We start from the raw sequence: 26,212 nt of genomic DNA on the forward strand, positions 1-26,212 counted from the left end.
CTTGTCTGTATATTAATACAGGTGTCAGTACTACATCAGACAACATGATCTCCCTCTCTCAGCCTCTTGTCTGTATATTAATACAGGTGTCAGTACTACATCAGTCAACATGATCTCTCTCAGCCTCCTGTCTGTATATTAATACAGGTGTCAGTACTACATCAGTCAACATGATCTCTCTCAGCCTCTTGTCTGTATATTAATACAGGTGTCAGTACTACATCAGTCAACATGATCACTCTCAGCCTCTTGTCTGTATATTAATACAGGTGTCAGTACTACATCAGTCAACATGATCACTCTCAGCCTCTTGTCTGTATATTAATACAGGTGTCAGTACTACATCAGTCAACATGATCTCCCTCTCTCAGCCTCTTGTCTGTATATTAATACAGGTGTCAGTACTACATCAGTCAACATGATCTCCCTCTCTCAGCCTCTTGTCTGTATATTAATACAGGTGTCAGTACTACATCAGTCAACATGATCTCTCTCTCTCAGCCTCTTGTCTGTATATTAATACAGGTGTCAGTACTACATCAGTCAACATGATCTCACTCTCTCAGCCTCTTGTCTGTATATTAATACAGGTGTCAGTACTACATCAGTCAACATGATCTCTCTCAGCCTCTGTCTTCGTTGGTTCCCAATCACACTCTGTATCTTTCCTTCTGAAGTTTCTTTCCTCCACAAATATAAAAGCAATAGTGTGGGAATGGGCTAGAAGGACTTTCCAAATACTGTCATTTCCTTTCAAATCCATGAAGGGAAGTGCAAATCTAGGGAGGAAGGAGAGAATATTGGGACACACTCACTCTCTTTTCTATAAGCTTGGCTCTTCTTCTCCCTCCCGCTCCCCCTCCTCTTCTCACCCCCCCTCCTCCCTCTCTCCTCCTCACCCTCCCTCCTCCTCTCCCTCCCTCTTCTCCTCCTCTCCCCCTCCTCTCCTCCTCCTCCTCTCCCCCTCCTCTCCTACTCCTCCTCTCCCTCCCTCTTCTCCTCCTCTCCTTCCCTCTCCTCTCAATCTCTCTCCTTACATCCCTCCCTCTCCCCCTCCTCTCCCTCTCCCCTCCCTCTCCTCCTCCTCCTCTCCCTCCCTCTCCCCCTCCTCTCCTCCTCCCACTCCTCCTCTCCTTCCCTCTCCTCTCAATCTCTCTCCTTACATCCCTCCCTCTCCCCATCCTCCCCTCTCCCCCTCCCCTCCTCTCCCTCCCTCTTCTCCTCCTCTCCCCCTCCTCTCCTCCCTCCCTCTTCTCCTCCTCTCCCCCTTCCCTCTCCTCTCAATCTATCTCCTTACATCCCTCCCTCTCCCCCTCCTCTCCTCCTCCTCTCCCTCCCCCTCTCTCTCCTCACCGTGCATCTTGTTGCTCTCTATAAAGTTGTCGTCCACGGTGAAGTTACTGGGGTCGGTGTGGAGGTAAGTTCTGATGTTGTCTTCCAGGTACCAGGACTCATTCTCATCAAACACCATGAAGAGCAGAGCAAACTCCCTCTCCACGTCCCTCCTCTTCCTCGTCCCCTCCTCAGCTCCACGCTGCAGTACTCCCTGTCGGCAGACCACCAGGGGACCCAAGAGACCGCTGAACACGTCCTGAAGGACAGACAGAGAGGCTTACTGGATACAGTCCTGAAGGACAGACAGAGAGGCTTACTGGATACAGTCCTGAAGGACAGACAGAGAGGCTTACTGGATACAGTCCTGAAGGACAGACAGAGAGGCTTACTGGATACAGTCCTGAAGGACAGATAGAGGGGCTTACTGGATACAGTCCTGAAGGACAGACAGAGGGGCTTACTGGATACAGTCCTGAAGGACAGACAGAGAGGCTTACTGGATACAGTCCTGAAGGACAGACAGAGAGGCTTACTGGATACAGTCCTGAAGGACAGACAGAGGGCTTACTGGATACAGTCCTGAAGGACAGACAGAGAGGCTTACTGGATACAGTCCTGAAGGACAGACAGAGAGGCTTACTGGATACAGTCCTGAAGGACAGACAGAGAGGCTTACTGGATACAGTCCTGAAGGACAGACAGAGAGGCTTACTGGATACAGTCCTGAAGGACAGACAGAGAGGCTTACTGGATACAGTCCTGAAGGACAGACAGAGAGGCTTACTGGATACAGTCCTGAAGGACAGACAGAGAGGCTTACTGGATACAGTCCTGAAGGACAGACAGAGAGGCTTACTGGATACAGTCCTGAAGGACAGACAGAGAGGCTTACTGGATACAGGCAGACACACACATTCTCAGCAGTTCTATAGGGAAACACACACACCTTCACGAAGTCAACAGTAGAGTAGTACGCGTAGGAGATACAGTTAGGATCAGACACTCCTGGACCAGAGCTCTCTGGGACCTCCCATCTGAACTCTGTCATATAACCTGGGGATGAGAGAATAAAGGGAGAGGAGAGGAGGAGAGAGATGGAGAGGGGAAAAGGAGAGGAGGAGAGCGGAAAAGGAGAGGAGAGGAGGGATGAGAGAGGAGGAGGAGAGGAGGATAGAGGGAGGGGAGGGGGAGAGGGAGAAGAGAAGAGGAGAGAGATAAGGAAAAGAGTGATAGGAGAAGAGGAGAGGAGGAGATAAAAGTGGAGGATCACACACACATTAACATGGACCTTTGTTGGTTGGACAGGTGTGTCTGTGTCTGTGATGTCCACTCTGTGTGTTTGTGTGTGTGTTTTACCTGGTTGGACAGGTGTGTCTGTGATGTCCACTCTGTGTGTTTGTGTGTGTGTTTTACCTGGTTGGACAGGTGTGTGTGTGTCGGTAGTGACCACTCCGTGAGCGTGTATAGAGTACGGACGGCTGGCTCTGTTCTTAAAGGTGATCAGAACCTCCTCTCCCACCTCCACCCTGATGATAGGACCTGTAGGAACGACACACAAACACTCCAGTAACCTACCAATCCCAGCTAGCGCATAAACATTCTGAGAACCATGTGTTTCTTAGAGCTTGGTGAGAGCATGGTTGTCCTACACGGTTATTTAGCCTACAACCTTCCCACAACGTTCTGGGAACGTTGCTTGGCTTTGGAACATTCTCAGCATATTTAAGGAACTTGACAATAAAACGCTATTTTCTTTTTGTATTTCGTTCCTTTTAACAGAACGTTTGGTTACATTTAATTAACATTTATGGAAAAGGTTCTAGGAATGTTCTCCAACTGGTTTGACATTGGGAAAGTTCTCAAATAGTTCAGAGGACGTTAAAAAACGATGCTTTTCTGTGGGTAATTTCAGTGGCATCATCACGCTAAAGGGCATGAATGTAGATGAGTGAAGTTCCATCTCATGCTTCTCTGCGCTGATATTTCATCTGCAGTGTGAGGGGAGGTGGCAGTGTGTGAGGGGAGGTGGCACCAAAACGTATAGTGTGATCAGTATCACATAGAGCGTTGTGGTATAATCAGTGTGGCATAGAGGTTTAACAAAATGCTTCAAAATGCACCACCGTCAATACACCGGAAGCCGTCATATTGGACCTCCACAGAGAGAGAGGAAGGGTTAACTGGACCTCCACAGAGAGAGAGAGAGAGAGAGAGAGAGGAAGGGTGAACAGGACCTCCACAGAGAGAGAGGAAGGGTGAACTGGACCTCCACAGAGAGAGAGGAAGGGTGAACTGGACCTCCACAGAGAGAGAGGAAGGGTGAACTGGACCTCCACAGAGAGAGAGGAAGGGTGAACTGGACCTCCACAGAGAGAGAGGAAGGGTGAACTGGACCTCCACAGAGAGAGAGAGAGAGAGAGAGGAAGGGTGAACTGGACCTCCACAGAGAGAGAGAAGGGTTAACAGGACCTCCACAGAGAGAGAGGAAGGGTGAACAGGACCTCCACAGAGAGAGAGGAAGGGTGAACTGGACCTCCACAGAGAGAGAGGAAGGGTGAACAGGACCTCCACAGAGAGAGGAAGGGTGAACTGGACCTCCACAGAGAGAGAGGAAGGGTGAACTGGACCTCCACAGAGAGAAGAGAGACCTCCACAGAGAGAGAGAGGAAGGGTGAACAGGACCTCCACAGAGAGAGAGAGTTTGTTTGGGAGCGCGGATCCCAGACCCACCCTCTCCGTGGCCAATTATGTGTGAAACACCTCACTGACCTAGAAATCCCTTGGACATGATGAAAACAAACCCCGGTGTCTCCTTTAAGGAAGTTATTCAAAAACCTCCAAATAACCTATCATGACCATTCTCAGAGCGTAAATAAAACCTCCCAGGAAAACGTTCTCGGGAACCTAAGAATAAACGTTCCCAGAAAAGGAAAAATGTTCAGTTGGTTTCTCGGAACGTTTTAAAAACGTTCCGTTTTAAACGACCAACATGAAACCAAAAAACATACGTTCCCACAACTTCCAAGGAACCAAATGTGCTAGCTGGGAATTGATGTGCTGCCAGAATGGCATATGGTTAATTGTTTCAGTGACTGCTTTAAAGAGACGTTATAAGTCTCACTAATCCTGCCTACTTCTCCTCTACTTCCCTTCATGGATTTGAAAGGAAATGACTGATATATAGAAACTCAGTGAAGCCTATGTCTTCACCAATCCAATGCTTTTAGATTTGCTGAAAGTAGTGAACAGGTGCAAACATCAGGAGGGAGAAGATATTATTGGGACCCCCACCCTACCCAGAATGCCGAGGTGCAGTTGTTCAGGTTGCAGTTCCGTCTGTGTCCTGAAGGTGTCATCAGTGTACTGTCTATACACCGCCTTCTTATAGCGTGGACCAATACGATTCTCTCCCCTGCCCACGAATATACTGCCTGGACTGGGACACGGACACACAAAATTATGAATGAATGAATCACACACACACACACACACACACACACACACACACACACACACACACACACACACACACACACACACACACACACACACACACACACACACACACACACACACAAGCATTTTGCTACACTGGCAATAGCATCTGCCTAATCCTGCTTATGTGACCCTGTGGTTGGATTTGACACACAGAAACACCTCCTCCTCCTCTCTCTACCTGTCCTCCTCTGTAGCGTGATGTTTCTCTAGTTCCCAGGCCCGGTCAGGTGAGTAGTCCCACTCCACCTCCTCTGCGCTGACGTAGTAGCGAACCACGGACGAGGCACGCGAGTGTGTGTACTGTTTCATCCCTCCATTATGAGCAGGGCTTCACCTCAGAGTACTAGCTGTCTCATCAGGGACAGTGGTTAACATTAGAGTGGTCAGTCACTCTGCAGCTCACCTCAAATACCCTAGAGACACAAGGGGTTAGAGGTCAGGGGTCAGAGGTCAGGGACAGTGGTTAACATTAGAGTGGTCAGTCACTCTGCAGCTCACCTCAAATACACCTAGAGACACAAGGGGTTAGAGGTCAGGGGTCAGAGGTCAGGGACAGTGGTTAACATTAGAGTGGTCAGTCACTCTGCAGCTCACCTCAAATACACCTAGAGACACAAGGGGTTAGAGGTCAGGGGTCAGAGGTCAGGGACAGTGGTTAACATTAGAGTGGTCAGTCACTCTGCAGCTCACCTCAAATACACCTAGAGACACAAGGGGTTAGAGGTCAGGGGTCAGAGGTCAGGGACAGTGGTTAACATTAGAGTGGTCAGTCACTCTGCAGCTCACCTCAAATACACCTAGAGACACAAGGGGTTAGAGGTCAGGGGTCAGAGGTCAGGGACAGTGGTTAACATTAGAGTGGTCAGTCACTCTGCAGCTCACCTCAAATACACCTAGAGACACAAGGGGTTAGAGGTCAGGGGTCAGAGGTCAGGGACAGTGGTTAACATTAGAGTGGTCAGTCACTCTGCAGCTCACCTCAAATACACCTAGAGACACAAGGGGTTAGAGGTCAGGGTCAGAGGTCAGGGACAGTGGTTAACATTAGAGTGGTCAGTCACTCTGCAGCTCACCTCAAATACACCTAGAGACACAAGGGTTAGAGGTCAGGGGTCAGAGGTCAGGGACAGTGGTTAACATTAGAGTGGTCAGTCACTCTGCAGCTCACCTCAAATACACCTAGAGACACAAGGGGTTAGAGGTCAGGGGTCAGAGGTCAGGGACAGTGGTTAACATTAGAGTGGTCAGTCACTCTGCAGCTCACCTCAAATACACCTAGAGACACAGGGGTTACAGGTCAGGGTTAGAGGTCAGGGGTAAGAGGTCAGGGTTAGAAGTCAGGGGTAGAGATCAGGGGTAGAGGTCAGGGGTAGTCAGGATTGGAGATCAGGGTTAGAGGTCAGGGTTAGAGATCAGGGTTAGAGGTCAGGGGTAAGAGGTCAGGGGTAGAGGTCAGGGTTAGAGGTCAGGAGTAAGAGTTGTGAAAAACAAATGAATCATTTCCATGTAGACATGCAGGGTTTCCACCGTCAGCAGCATCACGGAGTGTAAATCTGAAACAAGTCATTTCTGAATAGACATGACAGTTGTCTGTCTGACTCAGTGATCCTGCTGTTGTTATACACCTCCCTGTTAATCTTAATGTTGACCGGTGTCGCATTCAAACTCCTTCAGGGGGGACCCCATTTATTTCCACATCAATTTCTCACCACATTTCTGTATGTTAATCTCCATTCAAAAAGAAAAACATATATATATATACATTCAGTAAATAAAATGTTCTTTTTTCAAACTATCTTTCTCAAAAACGCTTGCATGTATCATCTGTACTCTTAAATGTTTTGTTCCGACATTTTAGAGATTTTTTGCAGTTCCGGGGTTCGTGTGTTTATTATGGATCCCCATTAGTTCCTGTCGAGGCAGCAGCTACTCTTCCTGGGGTTTATTATGGATCCCCATTAGTTCCTTTCAAGGCAGCAGCTACTCTTCCTGGGGTTTATTATGGATCCCCATTAGTTCCTTTCAAGGCAGCAGCTACTCTTCCTGGGGTTTATTATGGATCCCCATTAGTTCCTGCCAAGGCAGCAGCTACTCTTCCTGGGGTTTATTATGGATCCCCATTAGTTCCTGCCAAGGCAGCAGCTACTCTTCCTGGGGTTTATTATGGATCCCCATTAGTTCCTTCCAAGGCAGCAGCTACTCTTCCTGGGGTTTATTATGGATCCCCATTAGTTCCTGCCAAGGCAGCAGCTACTCTTCCTGGGGTTTATTATGGATCCCCATTAGTTCCTTCCAAGACAGCAGCTACTCTTCCTGGGGTTTATTATGGATCCCCATTAGTTCCTGCCAAGGCAGCAGCTACTCTTCCTGGGGTTTATTATGGATCCCCATTAGTTCCTTCCAAGGCAGCAGCTACTCTTCCTGGGGTTTATTATGGATCCCCATTAGTTCCTGCCAAGGCAGCAGCTACTCTTCCTGGGGTTTATTATGGATCCCCATTAGTTCCTGCCAAGGCAGCAGCTACTCTTCCTGGGGTTTATTATGGATCCCCATTAGTTCCTGCCAAGGCAGCAGCTACTCTTCCTGGGGTTTATTATGGATCCCCATTAGTTCCTTCCAAGGCAGCAGCTACTCTTCCTGGGGTTTATTATGGATCCCCATTAGTTCCTGCCAAGGCAGCAGCTACTCTTCCTGGGGTTTATTATGGATCCCCATTAGTTCCTGCCAAGGCAGCAGCTACTCTTCCTGGGGTTTGTTATGGATCCCCATTAGTTCCTGCCAAGGCAGCAGCTACTCTTCCTGGGGTTTATTATGGATCCCCATTAGTTCCTTCAAGGCAGCAGCTACTCTTCCTGAGGTTTATTATGGATCCCCATTAGTTCCTTCCAAGGCAGCAGCTACTCTTCCTGGGGTTTATTATGGATCCCCATTAGTTCCTGCCAAGGCAGCAGCTGCTCTTCCTGGGGTTTATTGTGGATCCCCATTAGTTCCTGCCAAGGCAGCAGCTACTCTTCCTGGGGTTTATTATGGATCCCCATTAGTTCCTTCCAAGGCAGCAGCTACTCTTCCTGGGGTTTATTATGGATCCCCATTAGTTCCTGTCAAGGCAGCAGCTACTCTTCCTGGGGTTTATTATGGATCCCCATTAGTTCCTGCCAAGGCAGCAGCTACTCTTCCTGGGGTTTATTATGGATCCCCATTAGTTCCTTCCAAGGCAGCAGCTACTCTTCCTGGGGTTTATTATGGATCCCCATTAGTTCCTGTCAAGGCAGCAGCTACTCTTCCTGGGGTTTATTATGGATCCCCATTAGTGATAGTGTTGTTAAGAAGGTAGAAACTAGAACCTGCCTTGTTGATAGTGTTGTTAAGAAGGTAGAAACTAGAACCTGCCTTGTTGATAGTGCTGCAAAGAAGATAGATACTAGAACCTGCCTTGTTGAAAGTGTTGTTAAGAAGGTAGAAACTAGAACCTGCCTTGTTGATAGTGCTGTAAAGAAGGTAGAAACTAGGACCTGCCTTGTTGATAGTGTTGTTAAGAAGGTAGAAACTAGGACCTGCCTTGTTGATAGTGTTGTTAAGAAGGTAGAAACTAGAAACTGCCTTGTTGATAGTGTTGTTAAGAAGGTAGAAACTAGAAACTGCCTTGTTGATAGTGTTGTTAAGAAGGTAGAAACTAGAACCTGCCTTGTTGATAGTGTTGTTAAGAAGGTAGAAACTAGAACCTGCCTTGTTGATAGTGTTGTTAAGAAGGTAGAAACTAGAACCTGCCTTGTTGATAGTGTTGTTAAGAAGGTAGAAACTAGAACCTGCCTTGTTGATAGTGTTGTTAAGAAGGTAGAAACTAGAACCTGCCTTGTTGATAGTGTTGTTAAGAAGGTAGAAACTAGAACCTGCCTTGTTGATAGTGTTGTTAAGAAGGTAGAAACTAGAGCCTGCCTTGTTGATAGTGTTGTAAAGAAGGTAGAAACTAGAACCTGCCTTGTTGATAGTGTTGTTAAGAAGGTAGAGCACTGCCTTATTTTTTTTTAACCATTTAAGTCAGTTAAGAACAAATTCTTATTTCCAATGGGGGTAGAACAACAGATTTGTACTTTGTCAGTTGGGGATTCGATCCAACAACCTTTCAGTTTACACTCTGGCTTTACTCTGGCGTTCCCGCTCAGCCCAGTCAAAACTGTTCGCTGCTCTGGCCCCCCAATGGTGGAACAAACTCCCTCACGACGCCAGGACAGCGGAGTCAATCACCACCTTCCGGAGACACCTAAAACCCCACCTCTTTAAGGAATACCTAGGATAGGATAAAGTAATCCTTCTCACCCCCCCCTCCTTAAATGATTTAGATGCACTATTGTAAAGTGGCTGTTCCACTGGATGTCAGAAGGTGAATTCACCAATTTGTAAGTCGCTCTGGATAAGAGCGTCTGCTAAATGACTTAAATGTAAATGTACTCAAAGCCAGTGGCATATTGTTAGTAAAATTGGAAGATTAGTGTTGTGCTTGTTGAATGTCCTTCCCTATAAGCATGCTGAAATTCTGTCAATTTGTGTACTGTAAAATAGCATTGTATCTGATCAAACGCCATTTTTTCCAAAGGTTTACTAAGGGTTGGTAACAGGCTGATTGGTCGGCTATTTGAGCCAGTAAAGGGGGCTTTACTATTTTTGGGTAGCGGAGGGACTTCAGCTTCCCTCCAGGAAGTACTCATATAGGAGCAACAATATAGTGTCATTTTGGTTTATGTTCAAATCTCCAATTTAGATGTTCCTACTTCCTTTGATCAAGTGTTCTTAAGGTCACAGGAAGTGGGCTGTGAGGTCAAGTCAGTGAGGTCATCCATTAAAAATAACAGGAACTCTCTGTCACAGCCAACAGTCTGGCGTGAACACCGCCGTGTGTGTGTGTGTGTGTGTGTGTGTGTGTGTGTGTGTGTGTGTGTGTGTGTGTGTGTGTGTGTGTGTGTGTGTGTGTGTACATACCAGGTGTGTGTGTGTGTGTGTGTACATACCAGGTGTGTGTGTGTGTGTGTGTGTGTGTGTGTGTGTGTGTGTGTGTGTGTGTGTGTGTGTGTGTGTGTGTGTGTGTGTGTGTGTGTGTGTGTGTGTGTGTGTGTGTGTGTGTGTGTGTGTGTGTCTGTGTGTGTGTGTACATACCAGGTGTGTGTGTGTGTGTGTACATACCAGGTGTGTGTGTGTGTGTGTGTGTGTGTGTGTGTGTGTGTGTGTGTGTGTGTGTGTGTCTGTGTGTGTACATACCAGGTGTGTGTGTGTGTGTACATACACCAGGTGTGTGTGTGTGTGTGTACATACCAGGTGTGTGTGTGTGTGTGTGTGTGTGTGTGTGTGTGTGTGTGTGTGTGTGTGTGTGTGTGTGTGTGTGTGTGTGTGTACATACCAGGTGTGTGTGTGTGTCTGTGTGTGTGTGTCAGTGTGTCAGTGTGTGTGTGTGTGTGTGTGTGTGTGTGTGTGTGTGTGTGTGTGTGTGTGTGTGTACATACCAGGTGTGTGTGGCAGCATGCTGACTGCAGCGGTGGTGTGAGGGAACAGGCTGAGTGTATCTCTGGTAGTACCGTGTCTCTGGAAGGTGTTCCCCTCCCAGTACACCCCATGGATGTCCACCTCCGTACCCAGCCCAAAGGTGTACCAAAAAACCCTGTCCCCGGAACACATATCCAGGCCTGGAAGGTTTCCGTACATGAAGCCATTCACCGCTGAGAGAGAAGGAGGGAGAGATGATATCAACAACTACACCACTGTGCGAGAAGGAGAGAATTGGGAGGAGGGGAGAGAGAGGAAAAGGGAGGAGAGAGGAGAAGGGAGGAGAGAGGAGAGAGAGGAGAGGAAGGGGGAGAGGAAGAGAGAAGGGAGGAGAGTGGATAGGAAAGAAGGGGAGAGAGGAGAGAGGAGGAGAGAGGAGGAGAAAGAGGAGAAAGGAGGGGGAGAGAGGAGGGCAGGGGAGAGAGGAGGGGAGAGAGGCGAGAAAGGAGAGGAGGGGAGAGGATGGGCGAGAGGAGAAAGGAAGAGGGGAGAGAGGAGGAGGGAAGAGCGGGGAGAGAAAATATCAACAACTACACTCAGAGGAGATATAGAAAGTAGTGAAAAGTTGACTGCAATGATAACAAAATAGTCGACGAATGGAAAAGACAGTTCTGCATACTAAGTATCCAGTTCGTGGGTCAGTTCAGGACACGGCGGTGGGTATCATACCGTGCATGTTGTTGCTCTCCTGAAAGTCCTGGCTGTCTGGGTCTGACCGGTCCGATCCATAGGTCTCTATGTTCCTCTGAAGGTACCAGCTCAGGTTCTCATCCATTACAGAGAACAGCAGGAACAACTCCCTGTCCACGTCCCTCTGCACCACACACACACGCGCGCGCACGCGCACACACGCACGCACGCACACACACCACACACGCACGCACGCGCGCACGCGCACACACACACACACACACACACACACACACACGTAGATAAGATGATAAGAGCAATGCTGTGATGTGTGGTTGTGGGGTTGTATCTATGTCATGTATGTTACAGTTAAAGTCAGAAGTTTCACCAAAATAATACTAATACATTTAAAAGTACATTTAAACTCAGTTTTTCACAATTGCTGACATTTCATCCTAGTAAAAAATTCCACCGTTTTAGGTCAGTTAGGATCACCACTTTATTTTAAGAATGTGAAATGTCAGAATAATAGTAGAGAGAATGATTTATTTCAGCTTTTATTTCTTTCATCAAATTCCCAGTGGGTCGGATGTTTACATACACTCAATTAGTATTTGGTAGCATTGCCTTTAAATTGTTTAAACTTGGGTTAAACGTTTTGGGTAGCCTTCCACAAGCTTCCCACAATAAGGTGTGTGAATTTTGGCCCATTCTTCCTGACAGAGGTGGTGGAACTGAGTCAGGTTTGTAGGCCTCCTTGCTCGCACACACTTTTCCAGTTCTGCCCATAATTTTTCTATAGGATGGAGGTCAGGGCTTTGTGATGGCCACTCCAATACCTTGACTTTGTTGTCCTTAATTAAGCCATTTTGTCACAACTTTGGAAGTATGCTTGGGGTCATTGTCCGTTTGGAAGACCCATTTGTGACCAAGCTTTAACTTCCTGACTGATGTCTTGAGATGTTGCTTCAATATATCCACATAATTTTCACCTCCTCATGATGCCATCTATTCTGTGAAGTGCACCAGTCCCTCCTGCAGCAAAGCACCCCCACAACATGATGCTGCCACCCCCGTGCTTCATGGTTGGGATGGTGTTCTTCGGCTTGCAAGCCTCCCCCTTTTTTCTCCAAACATAACGATGGTCATTATGGCCAAACAGTTCTATTTTTGTTTCATCAGACCAGAGGGCATTTCTCCAAAAAGCACAATCTTTGTCCCCATGTGCAGTTGCAAACCGTAGTCTGTTTTTTTTATGGCGGTTTTGGAGCAGTGGCTTCTTCCTTGCTGAGCGGCCTTTCAGGTTATGTCGATATAGGATTATATAGGATTTAGGAATCGTTTTACTCTGGATATAGATACTTTTGTACCTGTTTCTGTCAGGATTTGGCCAGGGTTGTTCCGGGTTTTGGTCAGTAGATGCCCCCATTGTGCTTTTTGTCCCTATGTTTTTCCCTTGATCCCCATTATTATTTGCACCTGTGTCTCGTTTTCACCTGATTGTATTTAAACCCTTTGTTTCCCTCAGTTCTGTGCTCTGTGTTTGTATGTTAGCACCCTGCCCTAGTGTTCTGTGTGCTCTTGTCGATTCCGGGTGACGTTCTTGTGGTATTCTGTTTTTTGTTTTTGTTTATTTTTGGTGAGTTTCTTTTGAGGTCTTTTTGTGTTTTACCTACCACCTTTTGGATTTGCCATTTTTTGTATTTTAGGATTTTTTCTTTATTAAATACACCGTCTTAAGTACTGCTGTGTCTGCCTCATCTTCTGGGTTCTGCTGTCTATTCGTGGCTCAGTTGGTTAAGTGACTGTTTCTCACTCCGGAGACCCAGGTTCGAAACCGGGTCCTGACAGAAACACAGAGCCAAAAATGAACCCAGAGGCAGCCAGTTCCCAGGACCTTTTTGCCACGCTGTCCCACCACCAGGAGACTGTCCAACGCCACGAAGCCGCCCTGGTTCAGCAAGAGGCCTTAATGGCTAGACATTCTCATCTTCTGTCGGAGATGCTGACTTCCATTAAGCAAATATCTGATCGACTTACCCCGGCAACAGTTCCCGTCCCAGTACCTCAAGTTCACGTACCCATGGCAGTTAACCCCCTGGCTGAACCTCGTCTTCCACCTCCCCAACGGTTCTCAGGTGATCCAAGTGCTTGTAAAGGGTTTCTCACTCAATGTTCTCTCTCCTTTGAGCTGCAACCCTCGTCGTTTCCCACCGACCGGTCTAAGATCGCATATATCATCACCCTGCTGTCGGAAAAGCCCTGGCCTGGGCTACTGCTGTGTGGGATGCCCATAGTTCCTGCTGTGCCAGCTACTCTGCCTTTGCTGAGGAATTCAAACGAGTGTTTCAAGGCCCAAGCAGTGGTTCTGACTCAGCCAAACAGCTCCTGACTCTCCATCAAGGTTGGCGCAGCGTGACGGACTATGCCATCCAGTTCCGCACGGTGGCAGCAGCGAGTGGCTGGAACAACGAGGCGCTCACGGTGTGCTTTCTGAAAGGCCTTTCCGACACTATCCAAGATGAACTGGCCACTCGGGAACCACCGGACAATCTCGAGTCCCTGATCAAGTTGGCCTCACGCATTGACCAGCGTCTGAGAGAGAGAGAACTCAACCGTAGACCTCTAGCCCCTATCAGTCCCAGCTCCGAGTCCCCACCTTTATCATCGCTGGCTCCACCGGAACCCATGCAGATTGGACGCATCTCCCAGGCTGAGAGAGACCGCCGGATGAGGAGCGACGCTGTCTATATTGCGGCAAACCGGGCCATTTCCGTTCCACGTGTCCCGGGCTCCAGGGAAACGCTCTGTCCCGTACAGACCGGGGGAACTGTAACGGGAAACATAACCTCCTCCCATCCGTCCAACTCCGTCTGCTCATTCCAGTCACCCTCTCCTGGGACAACCACAAGCTTCACCTTCAAGCCTTGGTAGACTCTGGAGCCGCAAGTAACTTCATGGATGGTGTCTGGGCGAAGGAGAATGGCGTTCCCTCTGAACCTCTAAGTGACCCCATGAGGGTTACTACATTGGATGGAAGCCCTTTGGGATCTGGACTTGTCACTCATGTCACTACCTCCTTGAGACTTTCAGTTTCACAACACCAGGAATTGATGAACTTTCATTTGATCTCCTGTTCCGAGTTCCCTCTCGTCCTTGGATACCCCTGGCTTCACAGCCATAACCCTCACATCGACTGGTCTGTGGGCACTATCAAGCAGTGGGGTCCTACGTGCCAAGCTACTTGTATTTTCCAGAATTCCCCGAGTTCTACTCCCGAGTCTTTAGAATCCATCGACCTGACCCGAGTTCCCGAGTGTTACCATGACCTCAAACTGGTGTTTAGCAAACAGAGGGCCACCATGCTACCACCCCATAGACCTTACGATTGCCCCATCGACCTGTTTCCGGGCACTTGCCCCCCAGGGGTCGGATCTTTCCCTATCTCCACCCGAACGAGCTGCTATGGATACCTACATCAGGGACGCTCTGGAAGCAGGCCTCATGCGTCCATCCACCTCCCGGCGGGAGCAGGGTTTTTCTTTGTGGCCAAGAAAGACGGTGGGTTACGTCCTTGCATCGACTACCGGGGACTCAATGACATAACCGTCCGTAACCGTTACCCGCTACCCCTTATGGCCACAGCCTTCGAGCTGCTCCAGGAAGCAGTTGTTTTCACTAAGCTTGACCTGCGGAACGCATACCATCTTGTGCGGATCAGACCTGGTGACGAGTGGAAGACCGCTTTCAACACGCCTACTGGTCACTATGAATACTTGGTGATGCCCTTCGGCCTGACCAACGCCCCAGCGGTGTTCCAAGCGCTCATAAACGATGTGCTTAGGGATATGCTTAACATATTTGTGTTCGTTTACTTGGATGACATCCTCATCTTTTCGAGCTCCCTTCAAGAACACACTAAGCATGTCAGACAAGTACTCAAACGCCTCCTGGACAGCCATCTGTACGTTAAGCCGGAAAAATGTGAATTCCATTCATCCCGAGTACAATTCCTGGGATTTGTAGTGGAGCCCGGTCGAATCCAAATGGACCCTAGGAAGGTAGGGGCGGTAGCGGATTGGCCCACCCCAAATCCGTTAAGGATGTTCAGCGTTTCCTGGGCTTCACAAACTTTTACCGCAAGTTCATCAAGAACTTCAGTTTGGTGGCAGCTCCTCTCAGCTTTAACCAAAGGTGGCAATGCAAGGTTTTTTGGGGAAGAGAAGCTGAGACGGCCTTCCAAGGACTCAAGCAGCGCATCCTCTCTGCTCCCATCCTGATACTACCGACTACGGATGAACCATTTGTGGTGGAGGTAGACGCATCAGAGGTTGGTGTTGGAGCTGTCCTGTCTCAGAGGGGTGAAGACAAGAAGCTTCATCCGTGCGCTTTCTTCTCACACCGGCTTACCCCGACTGAGAGGAACTACGATGTGGGGGATCGTGAACTCCTAGCGGTTAAGATGGCATTGAAGGAATGGAGACACTGGCTCGAGGGGTCTTCTCACCCGTTTCAAGTGCTTACGGACCACAAAAATCTGGAGTATATCCAGCAGGCGAAGCGATTGAACTCTAGACAAGCTAGATGGTCTCTTTTCTTCAATCGATTCCAGTTTATCCTCACCTATCGGCCCGGGTCGAAGAATCTCAAACCGGATGCCCTGTCCCGAGTCTACGCTCCTGCCATTCGAGATGACACGGACATGCCTGTCCTTCCTGCTGCTAAGATTGTGGCTCCGATCTCGTGGCAAGTTGAGGATACCGTGAGACGTGCTCAAGCTAGCGAACCGGACCCTAAAGGAGGCCCTGCCAATCGGTTGTTTGTCCCCAAGGCAGTGAGGACTCAGGTCCTTCTGTGGGGGCACTCCTCTCGCCTCACCTGTCATCCGGGCGTAGGGTCGCACCTTGGAGTTCATCCAGCGTAAGTTCTGGTGGCCTACCATAAGAGAAGACGTTGCCACTTTCGTCAATGCCTGCCCCGTGTGCTGCCAGGGCAAATCTTCTCACCTCCGCCCTCAAGGACTCCTTCACCCTTTACCTGTTCCCCACAGACCCTGGTCCCATATCTCATTGGACTTTATTACTGGACTTCCTCCATCCCATGGCAATACTACTATCCTAGTCATAATCGACAGGTTTTCAAAGGCGGCCAGGTTCGTCCCTCTGACTAAGTTACCTTCTGCCAAGGAAACGGCTGAGTTGGTAATTAATCATGTGTTCCGAGTCTTCGGCATTCCTCAAGATGTGGTTTCTGACAGAGGTCCCCAGTTCGCCTCAAGGTTTTGGAAGGCCTTCTGCCAACTCATGGGGGCTTCTGCCAGTCTATCTTCAGGGTACCATCCGGAGTCCAACGGCCAAACAGAGAGGATGAATCAAGAGCTGGAAACCACCCTCCGATGTATGACTCGTGACAACCCGTCCACATGGTCATCCTTTATTGTTTGGGCCGAATACGCGCACAACACCTTGCGCTCCTCCTCCACTGGTATGTCCCCGCACGAGTGTCAGTTTGGCTATGCTCCTCCATTGTTCCCGGACCAGGAGGCAGAAGTCAGAGTGCCTTCAGCCTTGAGGTTCGTCAGACGCTGTCGGCTTATGTGGAGGAAGACCCGTCTTAATCTGATGCGTTCCTCACAGAGGTATCAACAACAAGCCAACAGACGTCGCCGTCCCGGGCCTACCCTGCGCCCCGGCCAGAGAGTCTGGCTCTCCACAAGAGACTTACCTCTACGGGTGGAGTCTCGCAAGCTGTCCCAAAAATACATCGGTCCCTTCAAGGTTGCCAGGAGAGTTAACCCAGTTTCTTATCGCCTACACTTACCCAGATCCCTTAAGATTAATCCCACATTTCATGTGTCATTGTTAAAACCTGCTGTTTTTTCTCCCCTTGTCCCGGCAGACAGACCTCCCCTCCGCCTCGTGTCATTGGAGGCCAGCCGAAACTTATACCGTCCACCGGATACTGGATTCCCGCCGGGTGCAGCGGTCCTGGCAGTATCTGGTGGACTGGGAAGGCTACGGTCCTGAGGAGCGCTCCTGGGTTCCTGCCAAAGACATCCTGGACCCTGACCTCATTCGTCAGTTCAGGGTCCTCCACCCTGAGAGAGCTGGTAGGAACGTCAGGAGCCGTTCCTAGGGGGATTCTGTCAGGATTTGGCCAGGGTTGTTCCGGGTTTTGGTCAGTAGATGCCCCCATTGTGCTTTTTGTCCCTATGTTTTTCCCTTGATCCCCATTATTATTTGCACCTGTGTCTCGTTTCCCCTGATTGTATTTAAACCCTTTGTTTCCCTCAGTTCTGTGCTCTGTGTTTGTATGTTAGCACCCTGCCCTAGTGTTCTGTGTGCTCTTGTCGATTCCGGGTGACGTTCTTGTGGTATTCTGTTTTTTGTTTTTGTTTATTTTTGGTGAGTTTCTTTTGAGGTCTTTTTGTGTTTTACCTACCACCTTTTGGATTTGCCATTTTTTGTATTTTAGGATTTTTTCTTTATTAAATACACCGTCTTAAGTACTGCTGTGTCTGCCTCATCTTCTGGGTTCTGCTGTCTATTCGTGGCTCAGTTGGTTAAGTGACTGTTTCTCACTCCGGAGACCCAGGTTCGAAACCGGGTCCTGACAGTTTCCTCCAGAATCTTCACACTTTTGCTGTTGTTCTGGGATTGATTTGCACTTTTCGCACCAAAGTACGTTCATCTCTAGGAGACAGAACGCGTCTCCTTCCTGAGCGGTATGATGGCTGCGTGGTCCCATGGTGTTTATACTTGCGTACTATTGTTTGTACAGATGAATGTGGTACCTTCAGGCATTTGGAAATTGCTCCCAAGGATGAATCAGACTTGTGGAGGTATACAATTTTTTCAGAGGTCTTGACTGATTTCTTTGGATTTACCCATGATGTCAAGCCAAGAGGCACTGAGTTTGAAGGTATGGTAACACACATGGTAACACACATGGTAACACACATGGTAACATACATGGTAACATGGTAACACACATGGTAACACACATGGTAACACACATGGTAACATACATGGTAACATACATGGTAACATGGTAACACACATGGTAACATACATGGTAACACACATGGTAACACACATGGTAACATACATGGTAACATGGTAACACACATGGTAACATACATGGTAACATGGTAACACACATGGTAACACACATGGTAACATACATGGTAACATGGTAACACACATGGTAACATACATGGTAACATGGTAACACACATGGTAACATACATGGTAACATACATGGTAACACACATGGTAACATACATGGTAACATACATGGTAACATGGTAACACACATGGTAACATACATGGTAACATACATGGTAACACACATGGTAACATACATGGTAACACACATGGTAACACACATGGTAACACACATGGTAACATACATGGTAACACACATGGTAACATACATGGTAACACACATGGTAACACACATGGTAACATACATGGTAACATGGTAACACACATGGTAACACACATGGTAACACACATGGTAACATACATGGTAACATGGTAACACACATGGTAACATACATGGTAACATACATGGTAACACACATGGTAACATACATGGTAACATACATGGTAACACACATGGTAACACACATGGTAACATGGTAACAAGCATGGTAACATGGTAACACACATGGTAACACACATGGTAACATGGTAACACACATGGTAACACACATGGTAACACACATGGTAACACGCATGGTAACATACATGGTAACATACATGGTAACACGCATGGTATCATGGTAACATACATGGTAACACACTTGGTAACACACATGGTAACATGGTAACACACATGGTAACATGGTAACAAACATGGTAACACACATGGTAACATACATGGTAACACACATGGTAACACACATGGTAACACATGGTAACATGGTAACACACATGATAACACACATGGTAACACACATGGTAACATGTTCACATGGTAACACACATGGTAACATGTTCACATGGTAACACACATGGTAACATGTTCACATGGTAACACACATGGTAACATGTTCACATGGTAACACACATGGTAACACACATGGTAACACACATGGTAACATGTTACCATGATAACACACATGGTAACACACATGGTAACAGGTTAGCATGGTAACATGGTAACACACAAGGTAACACACATGGTAACATGGTAACACACATGGTAACATGGTAACACACATGGTAACACACATGGTAACATGGTAACACACATGGTAACATACATGGTAACATACATGGTAACACACATGGTAACACACATGGTAACATTGTAACACACATGGTAACATACATGGTAACATGGTAACATACATGGTAACACACATGGTAACATACATGGTAACATGGTAACATACATGGTAACACACATGGTAACACACATGGTAACACACATGGTAACATGGTAACACACATGGTAACACACATGGTAACACACATGGTAACACGCATGGTAACATACATGGTAACATACATGGTAACACGCATGGTATCATGGTAACATACATGGTAACACACTTGGTAACACACATGGTAACATGGTAACACACATGGTAACATGGTAACATACATGGTAACATGGTAACACACATGGTAACATACATGGTAACACACATGGTAACACACATGGTAACACATGGTAACATGGTAACACACATGATAACACACATGGTAACACACATGGTAACATGTTCCCACACATGGTAACATGTTCACATGGTAACACACATGGTAACATGTTTACATGGTAACACACATGGTAACATGTTCACATGGTAACACAATGGTAACACACATGGTAACACATGTAACATGTTACCATGATAACACACATGGTAACACACATGGTAACAGGTTAGCATGGTAACATGGTAACACACAAGGTAACACACATGGTAACATGGTAACACTAATGGTAACATGGTAACACACATGGTAACACACATGGTAACATGGTAACACACATGGTAACATACATGGTAACATTACATGGTAACACACATGGTAACACACATGGTAACATTGTAACACACATGGTAACATACATGGTAACATGGTAACATACATGGTAACACACATGGTAACATTGGTAACATGGTAACATACATGGTAACACACATGGTAACACACATGGTAACAGGTTAGCATGGTAACACACATGGTAACAGGTTAACATGGTAACACACATGGTAACAGGTTAACATGGTAACTGAAGGTAAAGTTATTAGCTGGTACTAGTGGTGTGACTTGGTATTTACAGAGTTATTAGCTGGTACTAGTGGTGTGACTAGGTATTTACAGAGTTATTAGCTGGTACTAGTGGTGTGACTAGGTATTTACAGAGTTATTAGCTGGTACTAGTGGTGTGACTAGGTATTTACAGAGTTATTAGCTGGTACTAGTAGTGTGACTAGGTATTTACAGAGTTATTAGCTGGTACTAGTAGTGTGACTAGGTATTTACAGAGTTATTAGCTGGTACTAGTGGAGTGACTAGGTATTTACAGAGTTATTAGCTGGTACTAGTGGTGTGACTAGGTATTTACAGAGTTATTAGCTGGTACTAGTGGAGTGACTAGGTATTTATCTAGTACTTATTGTACCTTCTTACTTACTTGTACTTACCTTGACAGCGTCTACCAGCAAGCCATGAGACTGCTGAACAATTCATCAAAATGACCACCAGGAAATTTTGTGACTGTGTATTTACTTGCTTTGTTACTCGTAAGTACATTTAAGCAGTGGTTGGAACCAAAATAATTTTCCAATCATTTCGTTCTGAACAAAATAATTTTTTTTGTTGTTCTGTTGCACTGACCTGCAAAATAAGGTTCTGAACCGGTTCAAACCGCAAAAAGTACTGGTTTATATAGTTCCTTTCTGTTCCTTCTCAACCCAGTCACAGTGAGAACAACGTCCTCTATCCACTTCCTGATGAACCCAGTCACAGTAGGAACAACGTCCTCTATCCACTTCCTGATGAACCCAGTCACAGTGGGAACAACGTCCTCTATCCACTTCCTGATGAACCCAGTCACAGTGGGAACAACGTCCTCTATCCACTTCCTGATGAACCCAGTCACCGAGTCAGTGTATACGTCGATTCCCAGAGGTTGAACAGTCCTGAACAGTCCAGACCAACATTGAACAGTCCTTACCACAGGGGCTTCCTGCTTAAGTTTTTGCATATAGGCGGGGAGGAGCAGTATGAATGTGTGGTCAGGTTTCCAGAAGGGAAGGCGGGGGGAGGTCCTTGTAGCCATCCCAGAAGGAAGAGTAGCAATAGTTAAGAATGCTCTTGCCGCGAGTAGCAAATGAGATGTGTTGATAGAATTTCCAGAGTGTTTTCCTCAGATTTACTTTATTAAAGTGAAAACGTACAATAAATTGTGTGTAGTTCCAATTCCAGTGTAGTTCCTTGAGAGCTGTTGTTGTGTCAGCCTGAGGGGGAATGCGGTCGGCATTTGTTGGTGAGATATTCAGATTGGGAGAACAAAAGGGCTTGAGTTCCTGTACGTCAATCACACCATGAGATGTTAATCATGAGACACGTCCATATATCCCTTTGTTTCCCTGAGAGGTATTTTGTTCCTGTCCGCGTGATGGATGGAGAACCTCGCTGGTTGAATGGACAGGGGGCAATATATCCAGAGAAACCTCGCGTTTCCATAAAAGCAGATTGTTTGTCTCTTATGTCTCTTTGGAAGGACATCCTCGCCCTGAGCTCATCTATTTTATTGCCCAAAGGACTGAATGGCGCTAATAATATACAGTGCATGACTAAGATCCCACTCAACCTTAGCAACGTTTTGGGCCTGGGATGGATGGGGCTGTCCTCGGGTAGCAACGTTTTGGACCTGGGATGGATGGGGCTGTCCTCGGGTAGCAACGTTTTGGACCTGGGATGGATGGGGCTGTCCTCGGGTAGCAACGTTTTCGAGTATCACTTGGGGTGGATGGGGCTGTCCTCGGGTAGCAATGTTTTGGACCTGGGATGGATGGGGCTGTCCTCGGGTAGCAACGTTTTGGACCTGGGATGGATGGGGCTGTCCTCGGGTAGCAACGTTTCGGACCTGGGATGGATGGAACTGTCCTCGGGTAGCAACGTTTTGGACCTGGGATGGATGGGACTGTCCTCGGGTAGCAACGTTTTGGACCTAGGATGGAAGGGGCTGTCCTCGGGTAGCAAAGTTTTGGACCTGGGATGGATGGGGCTGTCCTCGGGTAGCAACGTTTTGGACCTGGGAAGGATGGGGCTGTCCTCGGGTAGCAACGTTTTGGACCTGGGATGGATGGAACTGTCCTCGGGTAGCAATGTTTTCGAGTATCACTTGGGGTGGATGTGGCTGTCCTCGGGTAGCAACGTTTTGGACCTGGGATGGATGGGGCTGTCCTCGGGTAGCAACGTTTTGGACCTGGGATGGATGGGGCTGTCCTCGGGTAGCAACGTTTTGAACCTGGGATGAGGCTGTCCTGGGTAGTCCAAACAAAGGGTCCAGGTCCAGGAGGTCAATTTTCTGGTGACCTGGGAAGGATGGGGACTGTCTTGTACCTCTTGCCGCGGTCCCCCAGTGCTCCAGGCCTACAGACCAGTAGTGGTCCAGAGAGGCCTGGGATCCACAGGGGAGGAGCCAGAGTAGTACAGGTAGGACAAACAGGGAGGGTCAGAGAGGGAGGGACCATCCAACACCTGCCAGGTATAGGTGAACCTGGAGCCTGGAGACACAGCTGACCCTGGCTTCTCTGCACCTGGGAAAACATTAGATAACACAGCCAGTCAGAAGAACGAGGCATCATAACTGATGTACGCCTTGCACTAGTGAGAGTGTGTGTGTGTCTCACCGTCTTGGTAACTGGTTCCCTGGTATTGTTTGTCGAAGTGGAGGCCGGAGGCTGGATACTGTAGTTCCTGTCTGCCTTGTTCAGAAACGCCACCTGTAGGATGTCCCCTACTTCAGCCCTCAGCACCGGGCCTAAAGAGAGAGGGGATGAGAGAGAGAAAGACAGAGAGATCATTTTTGCCATTTAGCAGACACTTTTATCAAAAGCAGTTGACAGTCATGCGTGCGTACATTTTAAGTATGGGTGGTCTCGGAATCAAACCCACTACCCTGGTTTTATAAGCTCCATGTCCTCTGAGCTACAACGGGCTCCAATGAGATGAGAGAGCTGGAGAAGCAGAGAGAGGGAGTGACAGCAGGCTCTTACCCAGTATTCCCAGGTGTTGTGTTTCAGGGGTGAGAGGTTGTCTGGTAGTGAAGGTGTCATCTGTGTAGCCCCGATACACCACCTTCATATAGCGGCCGCCTATCCTGCCATCACCACTACCGAAGAACACTGAGGGACTGGGAGGAGGAGGTCCTCGGAAGAGGAGAGGGGGATGGAAGGGATGAGACAGAGAGGAGAGGGGGATGACAGAGTGATTTCTCCAGCTTTGTTTTGATGACCTGTAGAGCTAATGGAGAAGACTGGGCTGGAGACTGGACCTGTTCAGGAGTGGAATAAACAGTAGAGCTGGAGACTGGACCTGTTCAGGTGGAATAAACAGTAGAGCTGGGGACTGGACCTGTTCAGAGTGGAATAAACAGTTGGAGACTGGACCTGTTCAGAGTGGAATAAACAGTAGAGCTGGAGACTGGACCTGTTCAGAGTGGAATAAACAGTAGAGCTGGTGGACTGGACCTGTTCCTGGAATAAACAGTAGAGCTGGAGACTGGACCTGTTCAGAGTGGAATAAACAGTAGAGCTGGAGACTGGACCTGTTCAGAGTGGAATAAACAGTAGAGCTGGAGACTGGACCTGTTCAGAGTGGAATAAACAGTAGAGCTGGTGGACTGGACCTGTTCAGAGTGGAATAAACAGTAGAGCTGGAGACTGGACCTGTTCAGAGTGGAATAAACAGTAGAGCTGGAGACTGGACCTGTTCAGAGTGGAATAAACAGTGGGATGGAGAGCTGGTGGAGACTGGACCTGTTCAGAGATGGAATAAACAGTAGAGCTGGAGACTGGACCTGGGAGTGGAATAAACAGTAGAGCTGGTGGACTGGACCTGTTCAGCGTGTGGAATAAACAGTAGAGCTGGAGACTGGACCTGTTCAGGTGGAATAAACAGTAGAGCTGGAGACTGGACCTGTTTGGGAGACTGGACCTAAACAGTAGAGCTGGAGGACTGGACCTGTTCAGGGTGGAATAAACAGTAGAGCTGGAGACTGGACCTGTTCACTGGACCTGTTCAGAGTGGAATAAACAGTAGAGCTGGAGACTGGACCTGTTCAGAGTGGAATAAACAGTAGAGCTGGTGGACTGGACCTGTTCAGAGTGGAATAAACAGTAGAGCTGGAGACTGGACCTGTTCAGAGTGGAATAAACAGTAGAGCTGGAGACTGGACCTGTTCAGAGTGGAATAAACAGTAGAGCTGGAGACTGGACCTGTTCAGAGTGGAATAAACAGTAGAGCTGGAGACTGGACCTGTTCAGAGTGGAATAAACAGTAGAGCTGGAGACTGGACCTGTTCAGAGTGGAATAAACAGTAGAGCTGGTGGACTGGACCTGTTCAGAGTGGAATAAACAGTAGAGCTGGAGACTGGACCTGTTCAGAGTGGAATAAACAGGAGCTGGAGACTAAGAGTGGAATAAACAGAGCTGGAGACTGGACCTGTTCAGAGTGGAATAAACAGTAGAGCTGGTGGACTGGACCTGTTCAGAGTGGAATAAACAGTAGAGCTGGAGACTGGACCTGTTCAGAGTGGAATAAACAGTAGAGCTGGAGACTGGACCTGTTCAGAGTGGAATAAACAGTAGAGCTGGAGTGGACCTGTTCAGAGTGGAATAAACAGTAGAGCTGGAGACTGGACCTGTTCAGAGTGGAATAAACAGTAGAGCTGGAGACTGGACCTGTTCAGAGACCTGGAGACTGGACCTGTTCAGAGTGGAATAAACAGTAGAGCTGGAGACTGGACCTGTTCAGAGTGGAATAAACAGTAGAGCTGGAGACTGGACCTGTTCAGAGTGGAATAAACAGTAGAGCTGGAGACTGGACCTGTTCAGAGTGGAATAAACAGTAGAGCTGGAGACTGGACCTGTTCAGAGTGGAATAAACAGTAGAGCTGGAGACTGGACCTGTTCAGAGTGGAATAAACAGTTCAGAGGGAATAGAGCTGGACTGACCTGTTCAGAGTGGAATAAACAGTAGAGCTGGAGACTGACCTGTTCAGAGTGGAATAAACAGTAGAGCTGGAGACTGGACCTGTTCAGAGTGGAATAAACAGTAGAGCTGGAGACTGGACCTGTTCAGAGTGGAATAAACAGTAGAGCTGGTGACTGGACCTGTTCAGAGTGGAATAAACAGTAGAGCTGGAGACTGGACCTGTTCAGAGTGGAATAAACAGTAGAGCTGGAGACTGGACCTGTTCAGAGTGGAATAAACAGTAGAGCTGGAGGACTGGACCTGTTCAGAGTGGAATAAACAGTAGAGCTGGAGACTGGACCTGTTCAGAGTGGAATAAACAGTAGAGCTGGACTGGAATAAACAGTGGACTGTTCAGAGTGGAATAAACAGTAGAGCTGGACCTGTTCAGAGTGGAATAAACAGTAGAGCTGGAGACTGGACCTGTTCAGAGTGGAATAAACAGTAGAGCTGGAGACTGGACCTGTTCAGAGTGGAATAAACAGTAGAGCTGGAGACTGGACCTGTTCAGAGTGGAATAAACAGTAGAGCTGGACCTGTTCAGAATAAACTGAGCTGACCCTGTTCAGAGTGGAATAAACAGTAGAGCTGGAGACTGGACCTGTTCAGAGTGGAATAAACAGTAGAGCTGGAGACTGGACCTGTTCAGAGTGGAATAAACAGTAGAGCTGGAGACTGGACCTGTTCAGAGTGGAATAAACAGTAGAGCTGGAGACTGGACCTGTTCAGAGTGGAATAAACAGTAGAGCTGGAGACTGGACCTGTTCAGAGTGGAATAAACAGTAGAGCTGGAGACTGGACCTGTTCAGAGTGGAATAAACAGTAGAGCTGGAGACTGGACCTGTTCAGAGTGGAATAAACAGTAGAGCTGGAGACTGGACCTGTTCAGAGTGGAATAAACAGTAGAGCTGGAGACTGGACACCTGTGGACCTGTTCAGAGTGGAATAAACAGTAGAGCTGGAGACTGGACCTGTTCAGAGTGGA

General features: G+C 47.7%; 1 protein-coding gene across 1 annotated transcript in view; it reads right to left on the reverse strand.

The window, feature by feature from the left end:
- hephl1b (hephaestin-like 1b) overlaps positions 1–26,212 on the reverse strand; it is a 96,102-nt gene that overhangs the window by 10,284 nt on the left and 59,606 nt on the right. The window contains 16 exon segments of the mRNA XM_064971064.1: positions 1,354–1,591; positions 2,282–2,388; positions 2,749–2,874; positions 4,632–4,771; positions 5,012–5,133; positions 5,237–5,246; positions 5,332–5,342; positions 5,428–5,438; positions 6,055–6,108; positions 10,329–10,541; positions 11,038–11,185; positions 22,595–22,655; positions 22,657–22,789; positions 22,883–22,930; positions 22,933–23,013; positions 23,249–23,385. Coding sequence (XP_064827136.1) covers positions 1,354–1,591; positions 2,282–2,388; positions 2,749–2,874; positions 4,632–4,771; positions 5,012–5,133; positions 5,237–5,246; positions 5,332–5,342; positions 5,428–5,438; positions 6,055–6,108; positions 10,329–10,541; positions 11,038–11,185; positions 22,595–22,655; positions 22,657–22,789; positions 22,883–22,930; positions 22,933–23,013; positions 23,249–23,385 — 1,640 coding nt within the window.

This window comes from Oncorhynchus masou, chromosome 8 (assembly GCF_036934945.1).
Source record: "Oncorhynchus masou masou isolate Uvic2021 chromosome 8, UVic_Omas_1.1, whole genome shotgun sequence".
Classification (NCBI taxonomy): domain Eukaryota; kingdom Metazoa; phylum Chordata; class Actinopteri; order Salmoniformes; family Salmonidae; genus Oncorhynchus; species Oncorhynchus masou.